Genomic DNA, 16,918 nt, shown 5'->3' on the forward strand with positions numbered 1-16,918 from the left:
GGCCACACTATCTCACAATCAAATTAAGCGCAGCATGAAGAGAGTCACTTGAGAAGGAGCTTGCGTACAGTTCTTGTCACTCATTCTTCCAGGTTCAGTCTGGAAGAAAACACTGAATGCCCTCCCTGATCACTTGTAGAACAAAGCTTCCCCCCCCAACCCCACGTAAAAGCCAAGTATATCTGTATCCATCACAGTGGTGTGTGCCTTAATGACAAAGCTCGTGTTGCTCAGCCTCAGCAGGAGCCTGCAGAACATGGCTTCCTGAGATTGTATAGGCTGGCCACCAAGGGTCAACAAAAAGAAGTAATGGGATGAGTTATTCCCTGATACCTAGACAAATGGTAAATAATTCATAGTTCACCTGGTCTTGACCTTCACTTTTATTTTTCTTCTATTTTCTTCTTGGAGCTGACCTTTTACATTTCTATTGTATCCATTTTTGTAAACAATCTGCTTTCAATCATTTGAATAAGTTAATGTATAAAAGAATTCAAAGTCAGAGTTCAGTTTAGAGCCACCTTCTTTCTGAAGCTTGTAACAAGAGGAGGAAAATAGCAGGACTGAAAGGTAGACTCCAAGAGGACTGAAATGTATGGATGGTTTATTCAGCTGTCTTGGCAACCACAGGGGAATAGTGAGATTGCTGGAGAGCTGACACAGCCTTCTTACGGTTCAACAAAAAACGACAGTATCTTCCACATACAGGCCAGGAATTCACATATCTTCCCAGAACCTCTGTTTTTATCTGTGGAAGGGGGTGCAAAAAAATGCAAAATCTTTTTAGCTTTCTAGCCTATTGATCATATCCAGGGACAAGATATACATGGAAGCGCCCTGGAGCACTTCATTGCTGAGTGGTCATCAGGTGATAGCATCTCCTGTTTGTTTCACTGGTGACTCAGGCCAGGCGGGCTGGTGTTGGAGCAGGGTCGCAGCTGAGTGCTCTGAGAGTTGAGGGGAGCAGATGGATCCTTGCTTGTTGGGGCAGGGTTTAAAGACTAGTTTATGGAAGCAAAGCTGGATGCTGGGCTGACGGGTAACAGAGGACCTGGAGCAGAGGGTGGTAACATTTCAGACACACAGGCTGAAATAATTGAAGCAGTTTTGCAGGGATTGAAAAATCATCCATTTCATTAGTATCGAGGATTCTTATGATGTGCCTAGGAGATAGGAAGCGGGGTAGATGAGGCTGGGCGGTGGGTGGGGGCCTTAATCTTTGGGCTAAGCAGCTTGAACCTGATTTTCCATACATTTCAAAATGCTATGTGTCCATTAAAGATCAGCTCTAGGCAAAATCATAAAGCTGTGAGAACATAGGCATCGGCTCCCCTCTCTTTCAGCCGGTCCTTTTTTCTTACTCCCCTGCTCACTGCCCTTTCTCCACTGTGCCAGAGTTCTAGTGTGTTCTGTAGCGCACTACCCCTTCCTCAGCAGAATTTCCTCTTAATTAGGCATCATCTTTAATAAAGGGCAGCGCTCAGCTCAGTTGCCCGGAGAGTTCTGGAACTTATCATTTCTATGACAGTGATAGGCAGCAAATGCACATATCCATTTTTATAGCAAAGTTTAACTGGGGACAAATCTTTATGACCAACAATATACTTAATGATGGAATTCCAGGTGCCAGTGCCAAGAACTACCTGGCAGTGGGAGGGTAGGTTAGAGGGATCCTGGGAGGGCTCTAATGAACCGTGTGCGTACCCTCTCTGTTCACTGTGGCAGTGTGAGAAGGTCTGGTTGTGCTTTTCTAGCAGTGTGAACTTTGGGAAGGTCTCTTGACTTCAAGGTTTTAGTTTCTTCACCTGAAAATGGAAGATAGTATCAAAGGTCTTTTCTCATCATTCTTGTATTCCATGTTGTGGGCACTCTCTGGTTCTTAGTGGAGGGTAGAAATGCTGACTTCTCCCCACCCCATTCATGCATTAAATAAATATGTATTGAACCCTTCTCTGTGTCAGGTACTTTATTGTGAGCAATACACGTGGTCCTTGCCCTTGAGGAGCTTCCGGTTATTTCTGACTGATGTGGCATTGGTTCTTTTTTTGAGTTGTGTATTTGCCCAGATGGAGAACTTCATCTTGTTAGCCATGAAGTTCAGCATCTGTGCTTCCTGGAGCGGGCTGTTGTTGAGTAGACATAGCTTGGTCTGCTGGATGTTGGCCCTCTGTTCATCCTTTAGTTGTGATATTACTGTGCATAATTCCTAATGACTAATTTAGGGAAAAATCTGGTTAAATCTTTCCATGGAGTATGTATGAAGTCCACAGATATTTATTGAGCACCTACTGTATGGCGGACACTGTGATAGGCCTTGAAATACAGAGATGACTCCATGGATGTAGTTATTGCTCTCTGAGGCCAGCAGGGGAGATGGACTTCTAATGGCAAATGTATTCCTGACACTAGGTTATAGATCTATATCTATCTATATATCTATATCTATATCTATATCTATCTATCTTATTGCTGCTATATTGGGGACTGTGGTGGCCCTGCAGTTTACTTAGGGATATATGGGGTTTGCAAAGCAGCCCTGGGAGCCAACAACTTGGCTGGAATTTTTACTGACCTGCATGGGCTGCTGCTAAGTTCACACTTGTGGGGGTGGTTAATTATTTCTCCTTTGTTCATTTACCACTTGAGTTTTAACGATAGCCATTTCTAGTTGAAGTGTTCAAACAGTAGTCCTGGCATCTCTTGCCTCCATAAGGGAGAACTCAGGGATTCTTACATAAATGTTCTCTCTAGTTTTCTGGTCTCCCTACTGTGGCTGCAAACAGGAACTTAGCTGTCCTGGTCCTATTCTAAGTGGCTGTTAGCCACATGGAAAAATCACATGAGCTGTGTTCATTGCTGCTTTTCCTGAGCTTACTATCGCATGGAGCTCTCTCAAGTGTAGATACCGAGACTAGGGGAGCCTCTCCACTCAGGCCCTGCCCTCTGGGTTTCCACCAGTTGGGAAGAGATAACGGGGTCCCAGTGGGTTGACAAAATTATTAGAGAGGGCCTTGGTAACTTCCAGGAAATGTGGCTCCTTGGTAAAGCTGGACTGACGATGAGATCACATGGGATGCCCTGCTTCCTTCCCTCCTGGTTCCTCCTTAAATTAAAGATAGCTGGCTCCCAGTGAAGGCATGACTTGACTTACCTTCCTAGATGGGGATAGTTAGGCACCTGTCTATGCCTGGCCTGCTCAGTGCCTGGAGTCTGAATGTTCAAGGCAAGCTCCAGGGTACCTGAGCCCAGACTGTCCTGCAGAGCGAGGTGGAGGGCAAGACCCTGGCTTTGGCATTTGCAGCACTTCTGGGTGGCTGTGACCCAGTGCATGGTGAGTTCTTACCTGCAGAGGAGCTACTTCTCTTCCTCCCTTGTAGAAGAGAGGTAGGGAGTGGAGAAGGGGAAGCTCTTTCTTTGGTGTTTCTTTGAGAGAGCTGAATCATTCCCGGGAGATTGAGATGTAGACACAGATGAATTATAGCAAGTACAGCCATCCAGAATTGGGCACAGAGGCCTTCCCAAGAGGTCACGGTGGAGAGTCAGTGGCTAGAGGCAGAGAGAAGAGGGGGATGGTGGCCAGCTCTTACTCTTGTAGACCTCCACGGCCCCATTGAGGTATGGTGGCCTGGCCCTCTGGTCTTGCCAGGTGGGCACAAACCCCTGCTTTACACAGGAGTGTGCAGAGCCCCCATTGTGCCCCCCCTAAGTTGCCCCTAGGCAGAGCTCATGAACAAGCCCCAGGGTGGAAGCTGATAGTAATGCCAGCCTTGCCCCACAGGGTGAGGGCTTTTTCCCTGTTGAATTCTTGGGTTGGGGGAACCTAAGTGACCTCCAAGAGAAACAGCCTAGCTGCTATAGGAGTTAGCTGCTTCGCACACGCACTCAGCCTCACAGCTCATCCTCAGAAAGTTCTGTGTCTAGGAAAAGCATGTTGTATGACTGCGATAAGAATAAATACAGGAACTATATTTATTTATTTTTAACTTTTATTTATTTATTTTTTTGAGACAGAGTCTCACTCTGTCGCCCAGGCTGGAGTGCAGTGGCGCAATCTTGGCTCACTGCAACCTCTACCTCCTGGGTTCCAGCAATTCTCCTGCCTCAGCCTCCTGGGTAGCTGGGATTACAGGCACCCGCCACCATGCTCAGCTAATTTTTGTATTTTTGGTAGAGATGGGATTTCACCATGTTGGCCAGGCTGGTCTCAAACTCCTGACCTCAGGTAATCTACCCACCTCAGCCTCCCAAAGTACTAGGATTACAGGCATGAGCCACTGCCCCCAGCCCACAGGAACTATATTTAAGTGAATAAAGGGCTAACTAGAAGGTGAGCTCCATGTAGACAGGAGTTGTACCTGTCTTTGCCCCCTAATGCCTGTTAGGTTATCTAGTACATAATAGATACAAAATAAACAATAAAATGATATTTGTAGCTCAGATAGTGGCCGACTCAAGTATGCTGCTTCCATTGTTTCTGCAACTCCCATGACTAATGTTATTAATAATAATAACAAGCCCAGGCTGGGCGCGGTGGCTCACACCTGTAATCCCAGCACTTTGGGAGGCCAAGGCAGGTGGATCACCTGAGGTTGGGAGTTTGAGACCAGCCTGGCCAACATGGAGAAACCCCATCTCTACTAAAAATACAAAGTTAGCCAGGCATGGTGGCACCTGCCTGTAATCCCAGCTACTCGGGAGGCTGAGGCAGGAGAATCGTTTGAACCGGCTACTTGGGAGGCAGAGGTTGCAGTGACCCGAGATTGCGCCACTGCATTCTTGCCTGGGCTACGAGTGAAGCTCCATCTAAAAAAAAAAAAAAAATTAAAAAAAAAAAAATAATAATAATAACAAGCCCTTACCTAGCCTTTTCTCTGTGCCTTTGACTCATTTAATTCTCTAGTGATCTTATAGGTAGATCTGTTATTATCTCCCATTTCGTAGAGGAGGAGACTGAGGCAGATGGCAGTTAAGTGACCAGCTCAAGTCACGCAGCTGGTAAGGCAGGTGGGGTCAGGGCACCTCGTGGTCCTCCCTTACAGGCAGAGATCTAAGGGAAGGCTGCTCATCTTGACCAATGGCAGGCATTTATTTTGAAGGAAGGAGGCCTCTGCTGGAGCTGAACTTGTTTGTCCCTGGTGAACCAGGGTGATCCTGAGCAGCCTGCACTGCTGCCATCATCCTGGGCTCTTTACAGCTCCCTGGACTGAAAAGTATATTTTAAAAGGAGAATGTCTGGGTTTCACCACTGGTTTCATCAGCTCCACTTCCACAAAGGAAACCACAGAAGGGTTTTGTGTTGGATCAAGCAACCTTCACACATACAATGAGGGCAGAAATGGTCAGAGTGAGACAAGATTATGAAAAGAAACACAATGCAGGTTTTATGAATTTATACCCAGTCTTTGAGTAAAGAAAAAACAAAAACAACCTTAAGATCCAATAAGATAGTAGTCATTCAAATTCGGGTAAACGAAAAATGAACAATAAGATAAAATAGAAAAAGGGATTAGACTATAACAACACTGCAAGAAATTGTACACAGATTTGGCTCTGAAGTTTCATGCGGTCAAACTAGAAGAGGAAACCTGATCAGCAATTCTAGCCTCAGAGTCTGCACCATGAAAAGCCCGGAGAGGGGTTCGGGTGCAGAAGAGTAGACGCCAGGACCAGTTGCAGGCTTTGCTGCCCTGAAAACATCACAGTGGACAAGGAGCATAAATCTTTTATCGAGGTGTGTTGTCTGAGCTGCCTCATTTTCACAGGGCTTCAGTGGATGTAGTTAAATTTCTCACAAGTGTGGAAAATACACACTCATCTTTAGTCTACATTTCTAGGTTGCTATATGTCCTAATCCTACTTTCTTTTTGTTGTTGTTTTTGTTTGTTTGTTTGTTTGTTTTCTGTTTTTTTTGAGATAGAGTCTTGCTCTGTCACCCAGGCTGGGGTGCAGTGGCACAATCTCTGCTCATTGCAAACTTCGCCTCCCGGGTTCAAGCGATTCTCCTGCCTCAGCCTCCCGAGTAGCTGGGATTACAGGTGCCCACCACCACGCCCAGCTAATTTTTATATTTTTAGTAGAGACGGGGTTTCACCATGTTGGCCAGGCTGGTCTTGAACTCCTGACCTCAGGTGATCTGCCCAACTCGGCCTCCCAAAGTGCTGGGATTACAGGCGTGAGCCACTGCACCTGGCCTTAATCCTACTTTCTTTTTGCTATAGGGTAAGTCTTAGTACTTGATTCCAACAAGTGTCCATTTTGCCAGGTACTTATTTTGTTGTGAGCGGTGCTAGAAGCAGCTCATTGCTGTGGTTCTTGTGGGATGGTGAATAAATCCCATATGACTGGGTTTCCCTATGTCAGTGATCATCTTGGGTGAAAATAATTAAAATACCTTGTCTTTAAATATAATGTTGTAGATTACAAAGTATTGGCCTTTTAGAGACATTCCTGGGAAGTCAGTTGTTGGCCTTATCTCAAGTTTGGAAAAACTAAATCTTATTAAAATGGGGAGCCAGAAGTGAGAAGGCAACCCTGGGGCCTTTTAGTCTTACACTCGTGTGCAGTGCTCTGTAAGAATGACTAGTTTGGTTCCAGGATTTTTTTTTTTTTTTTTTTTTTTTTTTTTGGGTATATTGTGTTCCTGTGATGCTTTTTTGCAATAGTTGTTTTTGGGTGATAAAAAAAAAAGTTGAGGCCACAAGTCTCATAGTGAATGTAGTATTTCTTGTCTGTTGAACACCTACCCTGAACTACCCTCCATTCCATGCCCTGCCCCCTCTTGAGATGTAAGGATGAGGAGACTGAGGATCCAACGGGTATAGTTGGCCAAGCATTGAGTATCTATCAGGAAGCTCCTTCTGTGGGAGCAGGTTACCTGCTGCTCTCTGAAGGCAGCAGAGGGGAAGTGACATGTCCAGAGGTCAAAGGCATCAGGAGGCATGGAATTGAGCCTGCACCTCAGACTCTGCACCCAGGGTCCTTTCTGTGAACCCAGACTTAGCCACTCACCTTCTCCGCAATAGACCCGGGGCAGACATGTGCACTTGGTGCAGAATAGAGATTATGTATGGTGAGGAAGGACACTTAGCTGTCCTGGGACTGTCTCTAGGACTATAATAAGGTGGAAACCATGTCTGTGTAGATAACTTCCCTATGGAGTTTACAGCAACCATGTGATGTGCACTTTTGGATTACAAAGTCTTAAAAGCAGAAATCTGAGCTACCGCCTGTTCCTCTGCCCCCTCCTAGCATACTTGCTCAGGAGACAGGTCCATACCTGATGGGCCACCCCTCTCTTCCATCTCTCTCCTGAACCTGCTACTCCAGGCTCTCCCCCGCGCCACCCACCGCCCCGCCCCCATCCCACTAAAGCCCTCCGATTTACCAGATTCAGTTGCAGTGTCTCAGTTGCATCTTACCTGACCTGTGACCAGCGATGGGTACATGCGATCTCTCCCTTCTGTTTGATGTGCTTTCTCCTGGGTTCTACCCTCTGTCTGTTCTCTTCCCTCACCTACCCCTGTGCCTCCTTTGCCAATTTTTTCTCGTCTGCCAATTCAGAATGTTGTTCCCAGGGCTGAGTCATTACTGCTCTCCCTCACTCCCTAGGTGGTCTTTCTAACCCCTCCCACCCAGTTCTCTCTCCATCTTTGCGTTCAATTCTATATTCCACCTCTCCACTGAATACCTCTCAAAGAAACTCACCTCCAAATCTTTGTCCCCAGCAGCCTTTCTTGACAGAGGTTTTCCTTCATGTCCTCCTGTTTCTGCTTCTCTCCTTCCTGTCTGCTTCCCAGCTCTCTGAGCCTCTCTCCTTTGCACCTTGCGGACCCCGCAGCCCCAGGCGTCTTGCTGTGCCCTGCAGGGCTCCCTCCTTTGATTCTGCTGCCTCTTTTGGTGCTTTCTCCTTGCTCCTCTGTGTGTCTTCTGCTTCCTTCTGAGCTCCAGTGTTAGGTCCTGCTGTTACATTTGGCTCTCGGGTCCATGTCATGGCTCTCTGTTGGCTTCAATGGAATCTCTCTCTGCGTGGTTAGGGGGACCATTCATTTGCCTTTCAGAAAGCTCAGTTTTTAGCCTGGGAAGGGCAGACTTCACGCAGCAACGCTTACAACACTTCGTTTTCCGAGGGAACAGACGATATTAACCATCCCATCCTCTCTGTTGCATCCCATAAACAGCATCCATGACAGCATGGAGCTTTGTGGCTTTCCTCACTGACTCTTACCACCAGTCATGCTTATGGATTTTAGCAATTGTTGCCAGCCCCAGGAGACAGACTAGCCCATGGAATGATCTGCATCACAGCAAATTAGTCCATTTATCTCTAGAGTTTAAGTTTTATTTCCCCCAATCGGGGAGTTGCTGGGTTAACTAGGCCTATAAAGAGAGGGGTGGAGGAAGCTTTTACATATGGCTTTAAAAGTCCTCAATATTGCAGGTGGGAATTGCCAGATATTTTGAACCCCTCTGCTGTGTCAGCAATCCAGCCACTGCCTAGGCCTTAGTTAGTTAATTCAGTTTCAGGCAGATTCCCAGTGAACACTGCTGTTGTTTATTGAGAAGTGTATCCTGACCTTTCTCAACTAAGGAATAGTTTCACAATTTTCATGGCAAAATTCATTCAGAATGAAAGCAGGGGTCAGAATGACATTGCAGTTGGACGGCCTGAAAGGTTGCTTTGTGAGACCATGTAAACCATGCCCGCATTCACCAAAGCATCTGTTGAAAAACATCTCCTGTATCCATGTGACCCAGCCACCTGTTGTTAGGACGCCAGCAATCAAGCATGCTGAGAAGCTGAGACCCTGGAGGCACTCGCTGCACTGCCTGGGCCTGGGCAGCCTGTTGTCCCCTCTGCCTTGTGGCCATGTTGTTGCCTCCTAGCACCTCTCTTCTTCGTGGGAAGAAGCTGGAGTCCAGGTTTACTACCTGCAGGTTCTCTAATAAAACACAAGAAAGAGAGTGAGCTTGAAATACCTGTGGATTGATGTTAGCTGGGCTGCTCTAAGATTCTGTTAGCTACTAACTATAAAGGGCCTTGTTTTGCTTGCTAGGATGACACTCAGCTGGTTCTTTAGGCACAAAGAAAAAAGCGTTTGTGATATAGGTTTCTTTCTGTCTGTCTTGTGCCCAAGGAGTATATTTGATAGAGACTGGCTTGGATTAAGTGAGTAGGGGACAGGTAAGTTTCTGGCCATGAAATAGAGCAGGCACTGGAAATACACCATGAGCCACCATCTCAAAGGAAAAGCACTGAGTTGTTGAACTTACATTTTTAAAAGAAAGCATTTATGAACAAATTCAAACTTAACCTAAACGTGTGTCTCGTCTCATCTCGTCTCTTTTCTTTTCTTTTCTTTTTTTTTGAGACAGAGTCTTGCTCTGTTGCCCAGGCTGGAGTGCAGTGGCATGATCTCAGCTGACTGCAACCTCTGTCTCCCAGGTTCAAGCGATTCTCCTGTCTCAGCCTCCCGAGTAGCTGGGATTACAGGTGTATGCCACCATGCCAGGCTAATTTTCATATTTTTAATAGAGACAGTGTTTCACCATGTTGGACAGGCTGTCTCGAACTCCTGAGTTCAAGTGATCCGCCCCCCTCAGCCTCCCAAAGTGCTGGGATTACAGGCATGAGCCACTGCACCCAGCCACCTGTGTATTTTCTAAAACTATTGAACTGGCCAAGAAACAAAATATCTCCATAGTTTGTCTAAATCAAATCAGAATTGAGTTGCATTTTATTCCCTTTGAGACCCCAATCACGTGAAGCTTCTTGGTACCCTTTGGGTTTAAGATTGGCCTCTCTGGCCTCATGTTGATCTTTTCTTGGGATTCTATTTTATGCACTGTGCAGGGCTGATATCATTATAGCCACTTTATTTGTGAAGAAATTGAGGCAGAGTGGCCAAAGTGACTTTCTCAGATTGACACAGGCTCTTAGTGATGGAGCTGGGCCCAGAATCCAAGGGTGGTGGAGCTTTTGTGCGAAGAGGAGCACCTGAGAGGGCTTCCCTGATTCTTCTCTGTCCCCAGGTGCTGAGAGGACCCAGGGAACTGAGGCTGTCTTCAGGACCCAGTCATAGGTGCCCAAGGCTCTCTGCCTCTTGCCTTGAGGACATTAACCCTAGAAATTCCACTCCTAGGACCTTCTCTCAGAAACCCCAAGGAGGGGGACTACTCAGAGGGAGGTGTGGTGAACATCTGGAGCTCCCTCCTCCTAAGGGGTTCTACTTGTCACCCTGTAGTAATAACTCCTTAGCCAATATGCTGTTGTTGTCCTCCTTTAAATTTTTCAAAATTGATTTGTGAAATTTGTTTTGTACCTAAAGTGTTCTCTTTATTTGCTGTTTTATTCTCTTTCCATGTTTAAAGTTGATTTTAAAGTCCAGCACTTTTTTTGTTTTTTTTTCCCCAAGACAATTTATTATCGTGAACATCAGGGTTTGTCTCTTTGTGTTTTCCAGACATTCTAAGTGAGACTGTCCACATCATCTAGGAAAATGGTGGCCCTGTCCTTAAAGATTTGTGTGCGCCACTGCAACGTGGTGAAGACCATGCAGTTTGAACCATCTACAGCTGTGTACGATGCGTGTCGAGTCATTCGGGAACGGGTGCCTGAGGCACAAACTGGGCAAGGTAGGTCATGGGTTATTTACTGGCTCCTTAAAATGTGTTTGCATGTTTTTCACTTTTTTGCTAAAGAGACAGAGGCTCCAAGTGTTACACAAGCCTATTAGTACATATGTTTCAAATGAAATACCTTCTTAGATCAGACACTACCTGCTTCCTCTGTGAGACTTGTGATTACAGTGACCATGCCCACTGCTGAGTCATCATTGTCACTGTGCCCAGCAACTTGACCCTCCCATGCATGAGGATTATGCTCTGCGGTTTACAGATCACATTCTCATGTATTATCTCATTGTCCCAAGAAAGTGCAAATGAAGCTGCCCTAACAGTATTGGTGGTGTGTGTCCTAAACCCTGTTTCCCATGCATGAACGCTTTCCATTGCCATTGGAACCCAGGGCAGGTCTTATATTTCAAGTTTTTTTTTACAGGGACTTTATAAATTTTATCTCAAACCTTAAAAAAAAAGACATTTGTGATATATGTTTTGTTTGAAGTTTGGCTAAATCACTCATCCCCGTTAATCTGAGTTTAAACAAAAGCCACTTGTACCATTTTATTTTCCCCTTCCCTTTGTCTTCTCTCAATGTGTCTTTCTTTTATTTAGTATTTGACAGGCAGTTGAGAAATTGGATCCCTTCCAAATTAGGTGAAAGTGGGATGAAACTTATCTTAAAAATGGAAAGAATAGGCCAAGCATGGTGGCTCACACCTGTAATCCAAGCACTTTGGGAGGCCAAGGGGGGAAGATCGCTTGAACCCAGGAGTTAGAGACCAGCCTAGGCAACAGGATGAAACCCTGTCTCTACTCAAGTCTGAAAAATTAGCTGAGTGTCGTGGTATGTGCCTGTAGTCTCAGCTACTGGGGAAGTCGAGGCAGGAAAGTAGCTTCAACCCAGGAGTTTATGGCTGCAGCAAGCCATGATCCAGCCACTGCACTCCAGCCTGGGTGACGAAACCAGACCCTGACTCAAAGAAAAAAAAAAAAAGGAAGAATAAAAATCAAACATCGCAACAAGGGTAATTATAAATACAAAAATATCTTCTTGAAAAGATCTGCTTCTCATAAAATTGTTTTTGGTCTAAAACGTGATGATGATGATGATGATGATGATGATGATGATGATGAAGAATTTTTTTTTATTTTTGAGATGGAATCTCACTCTTGTTGCCCAGGCTGGAGGGCAATGATGTGATCTTGGCTCACTGCAACCTCCACCTTCTGAGTTTAAGCGATTCTCCTGCCTCAGCCTCCCAAGTAGCTGGGATTACAGGTGCACACCACCATACCTAGCTAATTTTTTGTATTTTTAGTGGAGACGGGGTTTCACCATGTTGGCCAGGATGGTCTTGAACTCCTGACCTCTGGTGATCTGCCTGCCTCGGCCTCCTAAAGTGCTGGGATTACATACGTGAGCCACCACGCCTGGACGATTATTATATTTTGAGACAGGGTCTCGCTCTGTCACTGAGGCTGGAGTGCAGTGGCCCCATCACACTTCACTGCAGCCTCAACCTTCCAGGCTCAACTGATCCTCTTGCCTCAGCCTCCTGAATAGATGGGACTACAGGTGCACACGCCACCACACCCGGCTAATTTTTGCATTTTTTGTAGATACAAGGTCTTGCTATGTTGCCCAGGCTGGTCTCATACTCCTGTGCCCAACTGATCCACCCACCTCTCAAAGTGCTAGGATTACAGGCATGAGCAACTGCGCCCCCTGGCTATTAAAACATTATTTATGCTATTAGTAGTGTTTCTAGATTACTCAGAAATAAGGTTTGCTACATCCCTAAATTTACTATTTGGTTGTCCAGTCATTTCTGGTGCCTTTACTTTCCTGTTCCCTTTTTCTGTTGTTTTTCTGTCGGATTTTTTTTTGGTGGGGGTGGGGACCTTGATTGCTATATAGTGCTGGTGAAGGTATAAACCTTTAAAGATTTTGAAGTTGCTTTTCTAAGAAACAGCAGGAGCTCTTACCCTCATCTGGGTCTCAGAAGAAAGAGAGAAATTTTGGGGTAGGAAATGGTACTGCTACTCTCCTGCCACCCCACCCCCTTCGTACTTCCTATGTCAGATTAAGGGGTTCCTGCAGAGAACACCAAATTTAATTTTGCACCTTTTACATAATTTGTTGGTGGTCGGGGGCAGAGGCCTCATCTCACAAGGAACTCCTACCTCTCTTTTACACTGCTCAGTTGGGATGATGGAGGGGTCACTGGAGACGTAAAGGCTTCATTTGTCCCCCTTTGCCTGAGTGGCCTTGGGCATAGGTGGTCACTTCCTTAGTTTCTTCCCCGCTGTCTTGTCATTCTCCATGGGATGTTGGTCTGGTTTTTATAGCAAGGGATAGAGAACAAGCTCAAATTCAGTTAGAAAGAAATTTGGACTGCTTCTAAATTTTCCTACATTTTAGACACAACTACAGCCCGCTGGTTTTAGGAAACACGGACCTTATTTGTGGGTGTTGCTTCTGCAACTCAACTCTTACTCCTCCAGATCTGCTCCAGCCCTGATGGCTGCTTGTGTTGTCAAAACGAAACATTGCTGTCTGGTGAAGGAGAACACCCACATCCTTGCTGAGTCAGCAGGCTCAGGGCCTGGAAGTCAGTGATGGCTTCATCATTACTTTGCCTTCTGTTTTTCTTCCCATTTATATTTCAGCTTCTGACTATGGACTGTTTCTTTCGGATGAAGACCCAAGGAAAGGGATTTGGCTGGAAGCGGGCAGAACGCTGGATTACTACATGTTGCGGAATGGGGTATGCTGCCAATCCCAGTGCTGTTTCTTCATCCCTTTGTCCCTGGGCCTTCTTCCATAGACGCCAACACGGTTACGCTATTTTGATTCAAGGGCATCTTATTAATAGTTCGATGCATTGTACTTTGTAAGGGCTGTTCAGGTGGTGATAGAAAATGTCAGATATCCAAATTCTTGAGATTCCATAGAAGGATTGAAGCAGTTCGAGGTTAGTATTTTAAGTAGTTTCTACTTGTCGTTGTTGGATTTGGTAATTGTGAGATAAGATACAGCATCTTACTGTAAGTATGAAAGAGATATTCCTATGCCTGGTGATGGGAAGTAAGAACAAATGAGAGGGAAAAACGAAATGTAACCCTAACGGTAGTTAGAGACTGAATATTAGTGTTTTGTTTTTGAAAAAGAAACTTCAATTTGAGATGTGAGTTTAATAATGATCAGTAGTAGTAACAGCAACAACAAAAATGGTTGTGTTATGGAAGTAGGGAGAAGTAATGAGTAAAAACATATTAAACATTTTGTTCAGCATAACCTCCAAGATACCGGGTTTTGGTATGCAGGGTGAAGTGCACCCATCAGATTGATGGGTATTCCATAAAGTAAGAGTGAAATATGTGATGCCAATTAATTTGGATAAGAAATGAATAGTTTAGTTTTAGGAAGTTCATAGTTCTAGTTTTAGGAAGTGTAGTAAACAAGTTACTTAAAAATATCCCCCAAACGTGTTACCCCTGTTTGGTCTTGTCATTAATGTATTTTAACACACACTTTTGAAAATCACGACTACTGTGATACTCCACTACTGTGAAGAATGATGAGGATGCTATTTATGTCTTTCATTATTTCTAAGATATAAGGTAAAATGTATTTATAGTAAAAATTAAAAATATTTTTATATGCAAATAGTAAAGACATAGAGATAGTAAAAATTGCTTATGACAGGTTAAAAGATAATTGGAGACACACACTGCTGTCTTTTTAACAGGCTAGTAGTCACCTCCCTCTGCTAATTCTCCTTAGAGCAGATCATTCTCAGCCTTGCAGGAGGTCATACTCTACTTTCATTTCACTGAGGATGGTTTTCAGTAATTGTAAGGCATAAGTATGACTTCTTTGGGTTCAATTTCACTATCAAATTTTTAAGAAATCTTTATGAAAGCAGTTATTTAGCACTGGAGAAAAAATTGAAGGTGACTCTAGGTGACAGTTATAGAATGTTCAGTACACTATTTTTTCAACATTGTGCCGTGTTTGGAATTTTTCATAAGAAAATGGTTGGGAAAAAAATTGAAGATAGCCTAAGAGAATATAGATAGACTGCATATGGAAATAAAGAAACCAGACTTCACAAGTTCTTTAATACAATTTTAATTAGTGGTCAAAACAAACAAGAAATAATCTGTATAACTTTCAAGCCAGTAGGGGTAGGAGGGAAGAAATGCAGATATGTTGACCATTAAAATAGGAGAAGTGCAGGGCGGCTTATGGAAACAAAGTGAAAGGAAGGTATGGAATAAGATATGGTAAACACTTTTAAATATATTAGGCATCATACAGAATGTAAGTAAATGAAATGCAGCAATAAACAGAGATTCTCACTGAATGGAATTTTTTTGTAAGTCCAGGTCTTTACTATCTCTAAAAGACGTAGTGGCAACAATCCCCTGAAAACTTTGAAAGGTTTTGAAAGATGTTTTAGAAGAAAGGGAAAATCAGAGTCTACTCTGATTTTTTTAAAGTTCATTTTTTAAAGAAAAGTGTTCAAGTTTGTTATTTATTTTCCCCACACAGTGTGAAATTTGTATGTGGTTTGTGCTCTAGGATATTTTGGAATATAAAAAGAAACAGAGACCCCAGAAGATCCGGATGCTGGATGGATCTGTGAAGACAGTGATGGTGGATGATTCCAAGACTGTGGGGGAGCTCCTGGTCACTATATGTAGCAGAATAGGTGAGCATTCATACACCTTCATTATGTCTTTTGCTTAGTTTTTAATTACAGGCCTCTTCTTTTTTCCACCTGCATTTGATCTCTAGGCAACTTTGAATGTGTCTTAACACGCCGAGTTCTGCCTGATCCCCAGTGGGTGTGTCCATTCTCCCAACTTGCCAATCCATGAAACATTTGGACTTCTCACTAAGTCGTAATGGAGGGCTTTCATTTCCCTCTCCAAAACAAGAAGATATTCAAATGGAAAGTCATGTGTAATTCAGCCTTCTGCCCATTGTTGCCTTCTATTCTATATGAGCACTCTAGATGTTCACTATCTCCTTGAGTACTTAACGATGACAGCCCACATGATTATTAGATAGTCTTTCTTCTTGTGGCTTCTGTTAGTCTCCCCAGAGAACAAGTCTGCCTCCTTTCTAATGAAGCCCTTCAAATATTTGAAGAAAATAGACTTGCCTATCTTAGTTTTCTCTTCATGCAAAGGAAGCCTAGTTCCTTCAGACACTTCTTGTTTGACACTGTCTTGCCTTCTTCTGCATGACCTCCTCTGTGGCGGTGTTTCCCAAAAATTATTATAGGTGAGAGAATTGAATGTGACATAAGTTCTGCTATACGTGTGACTTCTTTGGGTACGATTTCACTACTACATTTTTAGGAAACCTTTATGAAAGGAATTACTTAGCACTGGAGATTTTGTATTGTAGTGACAATAACCCTGTGAAAATGTGGGAAGGTTTTCAAAGACATTTTGGAAGAAAGAGGAAATCAGAGTCTGATTTTTAAAAATTCGTTTTTGAAAAAAAAGTGTTCAAGTTTGTTACCTGTTTTCCCCCACAGTGTGAATATGACTTAACTAGCTGAAGCTCCTTCATTTAATTTGATGTGGCCACCTCCCTGACCCTCATATTTGTAAGGCCGTTTCTGGTTCTTTGCCACCAGGAGCTCCTTGGAATATCACAGGCCTTAGGCTGGAAGAGGTTGACAGCAGTTTAATTATTTATAATTATAACCTAATTTCCAATGTTTAGGAATAACAAATTATGAAGAATACTCCTTAATCCAAGAAACTATTGAAGAAAAGAAAGAGGAAGGAACGGGCACACTCAAAAAAGACAGGACACTGTTACGAGATGAGAGGAAAATGGAGAAGTTGAAGGCCAAGCTGCACACAGATGATGACCGTAAGTGTTTGCAGAGGAAGCATGATACAGACACACAGGCTTTGCTAAGCCTCACTTCCCTCCCACCATCCATATGACCCAGGACAGGACTTTTGATTTTTGTTTTTAAAACTCTATTTTAAAAAAGTAGGCTGGGCTCAGTGGCTCACTTCTATAATCCCAGTATTTTGGGAGGCCAAGGCAGGTGTATTACCTGAGGTCAGGTTTGAGACCAGCCTGGCGAATATGGTGAAACCTCATCTCTACTAAAAACACACAGAAAATTAGCTGGGCATGCTGGTGAATGCCTGTAGTACCAGCTACTCAGGAGGCTCAGGGAGGAGAATCACTTGAACCTGGGAGGTGGAGGTTGCAGTGAGCTGAGGTCGCACCATTGCACTCCAGCCTGGGTGACAGAGT

General features: G+C 44.1%; 1 protein-coding gene and 1 long non-coding RNA gene across 14 annotated transcripts in view; one reads left to right on the forward strand and one right to left on the reverse strand.

Moving 5' to 3' along the window:
• TLN2 (talin 2) overlaps window positions 1-16,918 on the forward strand; it is a 452,474-nt gene that overhangs the window by 247,937 nt on the left and 187,619 nt on the right. For all 13 annotated transcript variants that reach the window (XM_063698575.1, XM_055364066.2, XM_055364059.2 and 10 more), the window contains 4 exons: window positions 10,461-10,632; window positions 13,291-13,388; window positions 15,209-15,338; window positions 16,367-16,519. In XM_063698575.1, coding sequence (XP_063554645.1) covers window positions 10,497-10,632; window positions 13,291-13,388; window positions 15,209-15,338; window positions 16,367-16,519 — 517 coding nt within the window. In that variant the 5' untranslated portion in view covers window positions 10,461-10,496. The remainder of the gene's footprint in view (window positions 1-10,460; window positions 10,633-13,290; window positions 13,389-15,208; window positions 15,339-16,366; window positions 16,520-16,918) is intronic.
• LOC115930808 (uncharacterized) lies at window positions 360-8,369 on the reverse strand. The gene is made up of 3 exons (XR_004067382.3): window positions 7,705-8,369; window positions 3,344-3,546; window positions 360-1,805 (listed from the first exon to the last, which is right to left on the reverse strand). It is a non-coding gene; the product is annotated as an uncharacterized lncRNA (long non-coding RNA).

The sequence above is a fragment of the Gorilla gorilla genome, chromosome 16 (genome assembly GCF_029281585.2).
Source record: "Gorilla gorilla gorilla isolate KB3781 chromosome 16, NHGRI_mGorGor1-v2.1_pri, whole genome shotgun sequence".
NCBI classification, from domain to species: Eukaryota; Metazoa; Chordata; class Mammalia; order Primates; family Hominidae; genus Gorilla; species Gorilla gorilla.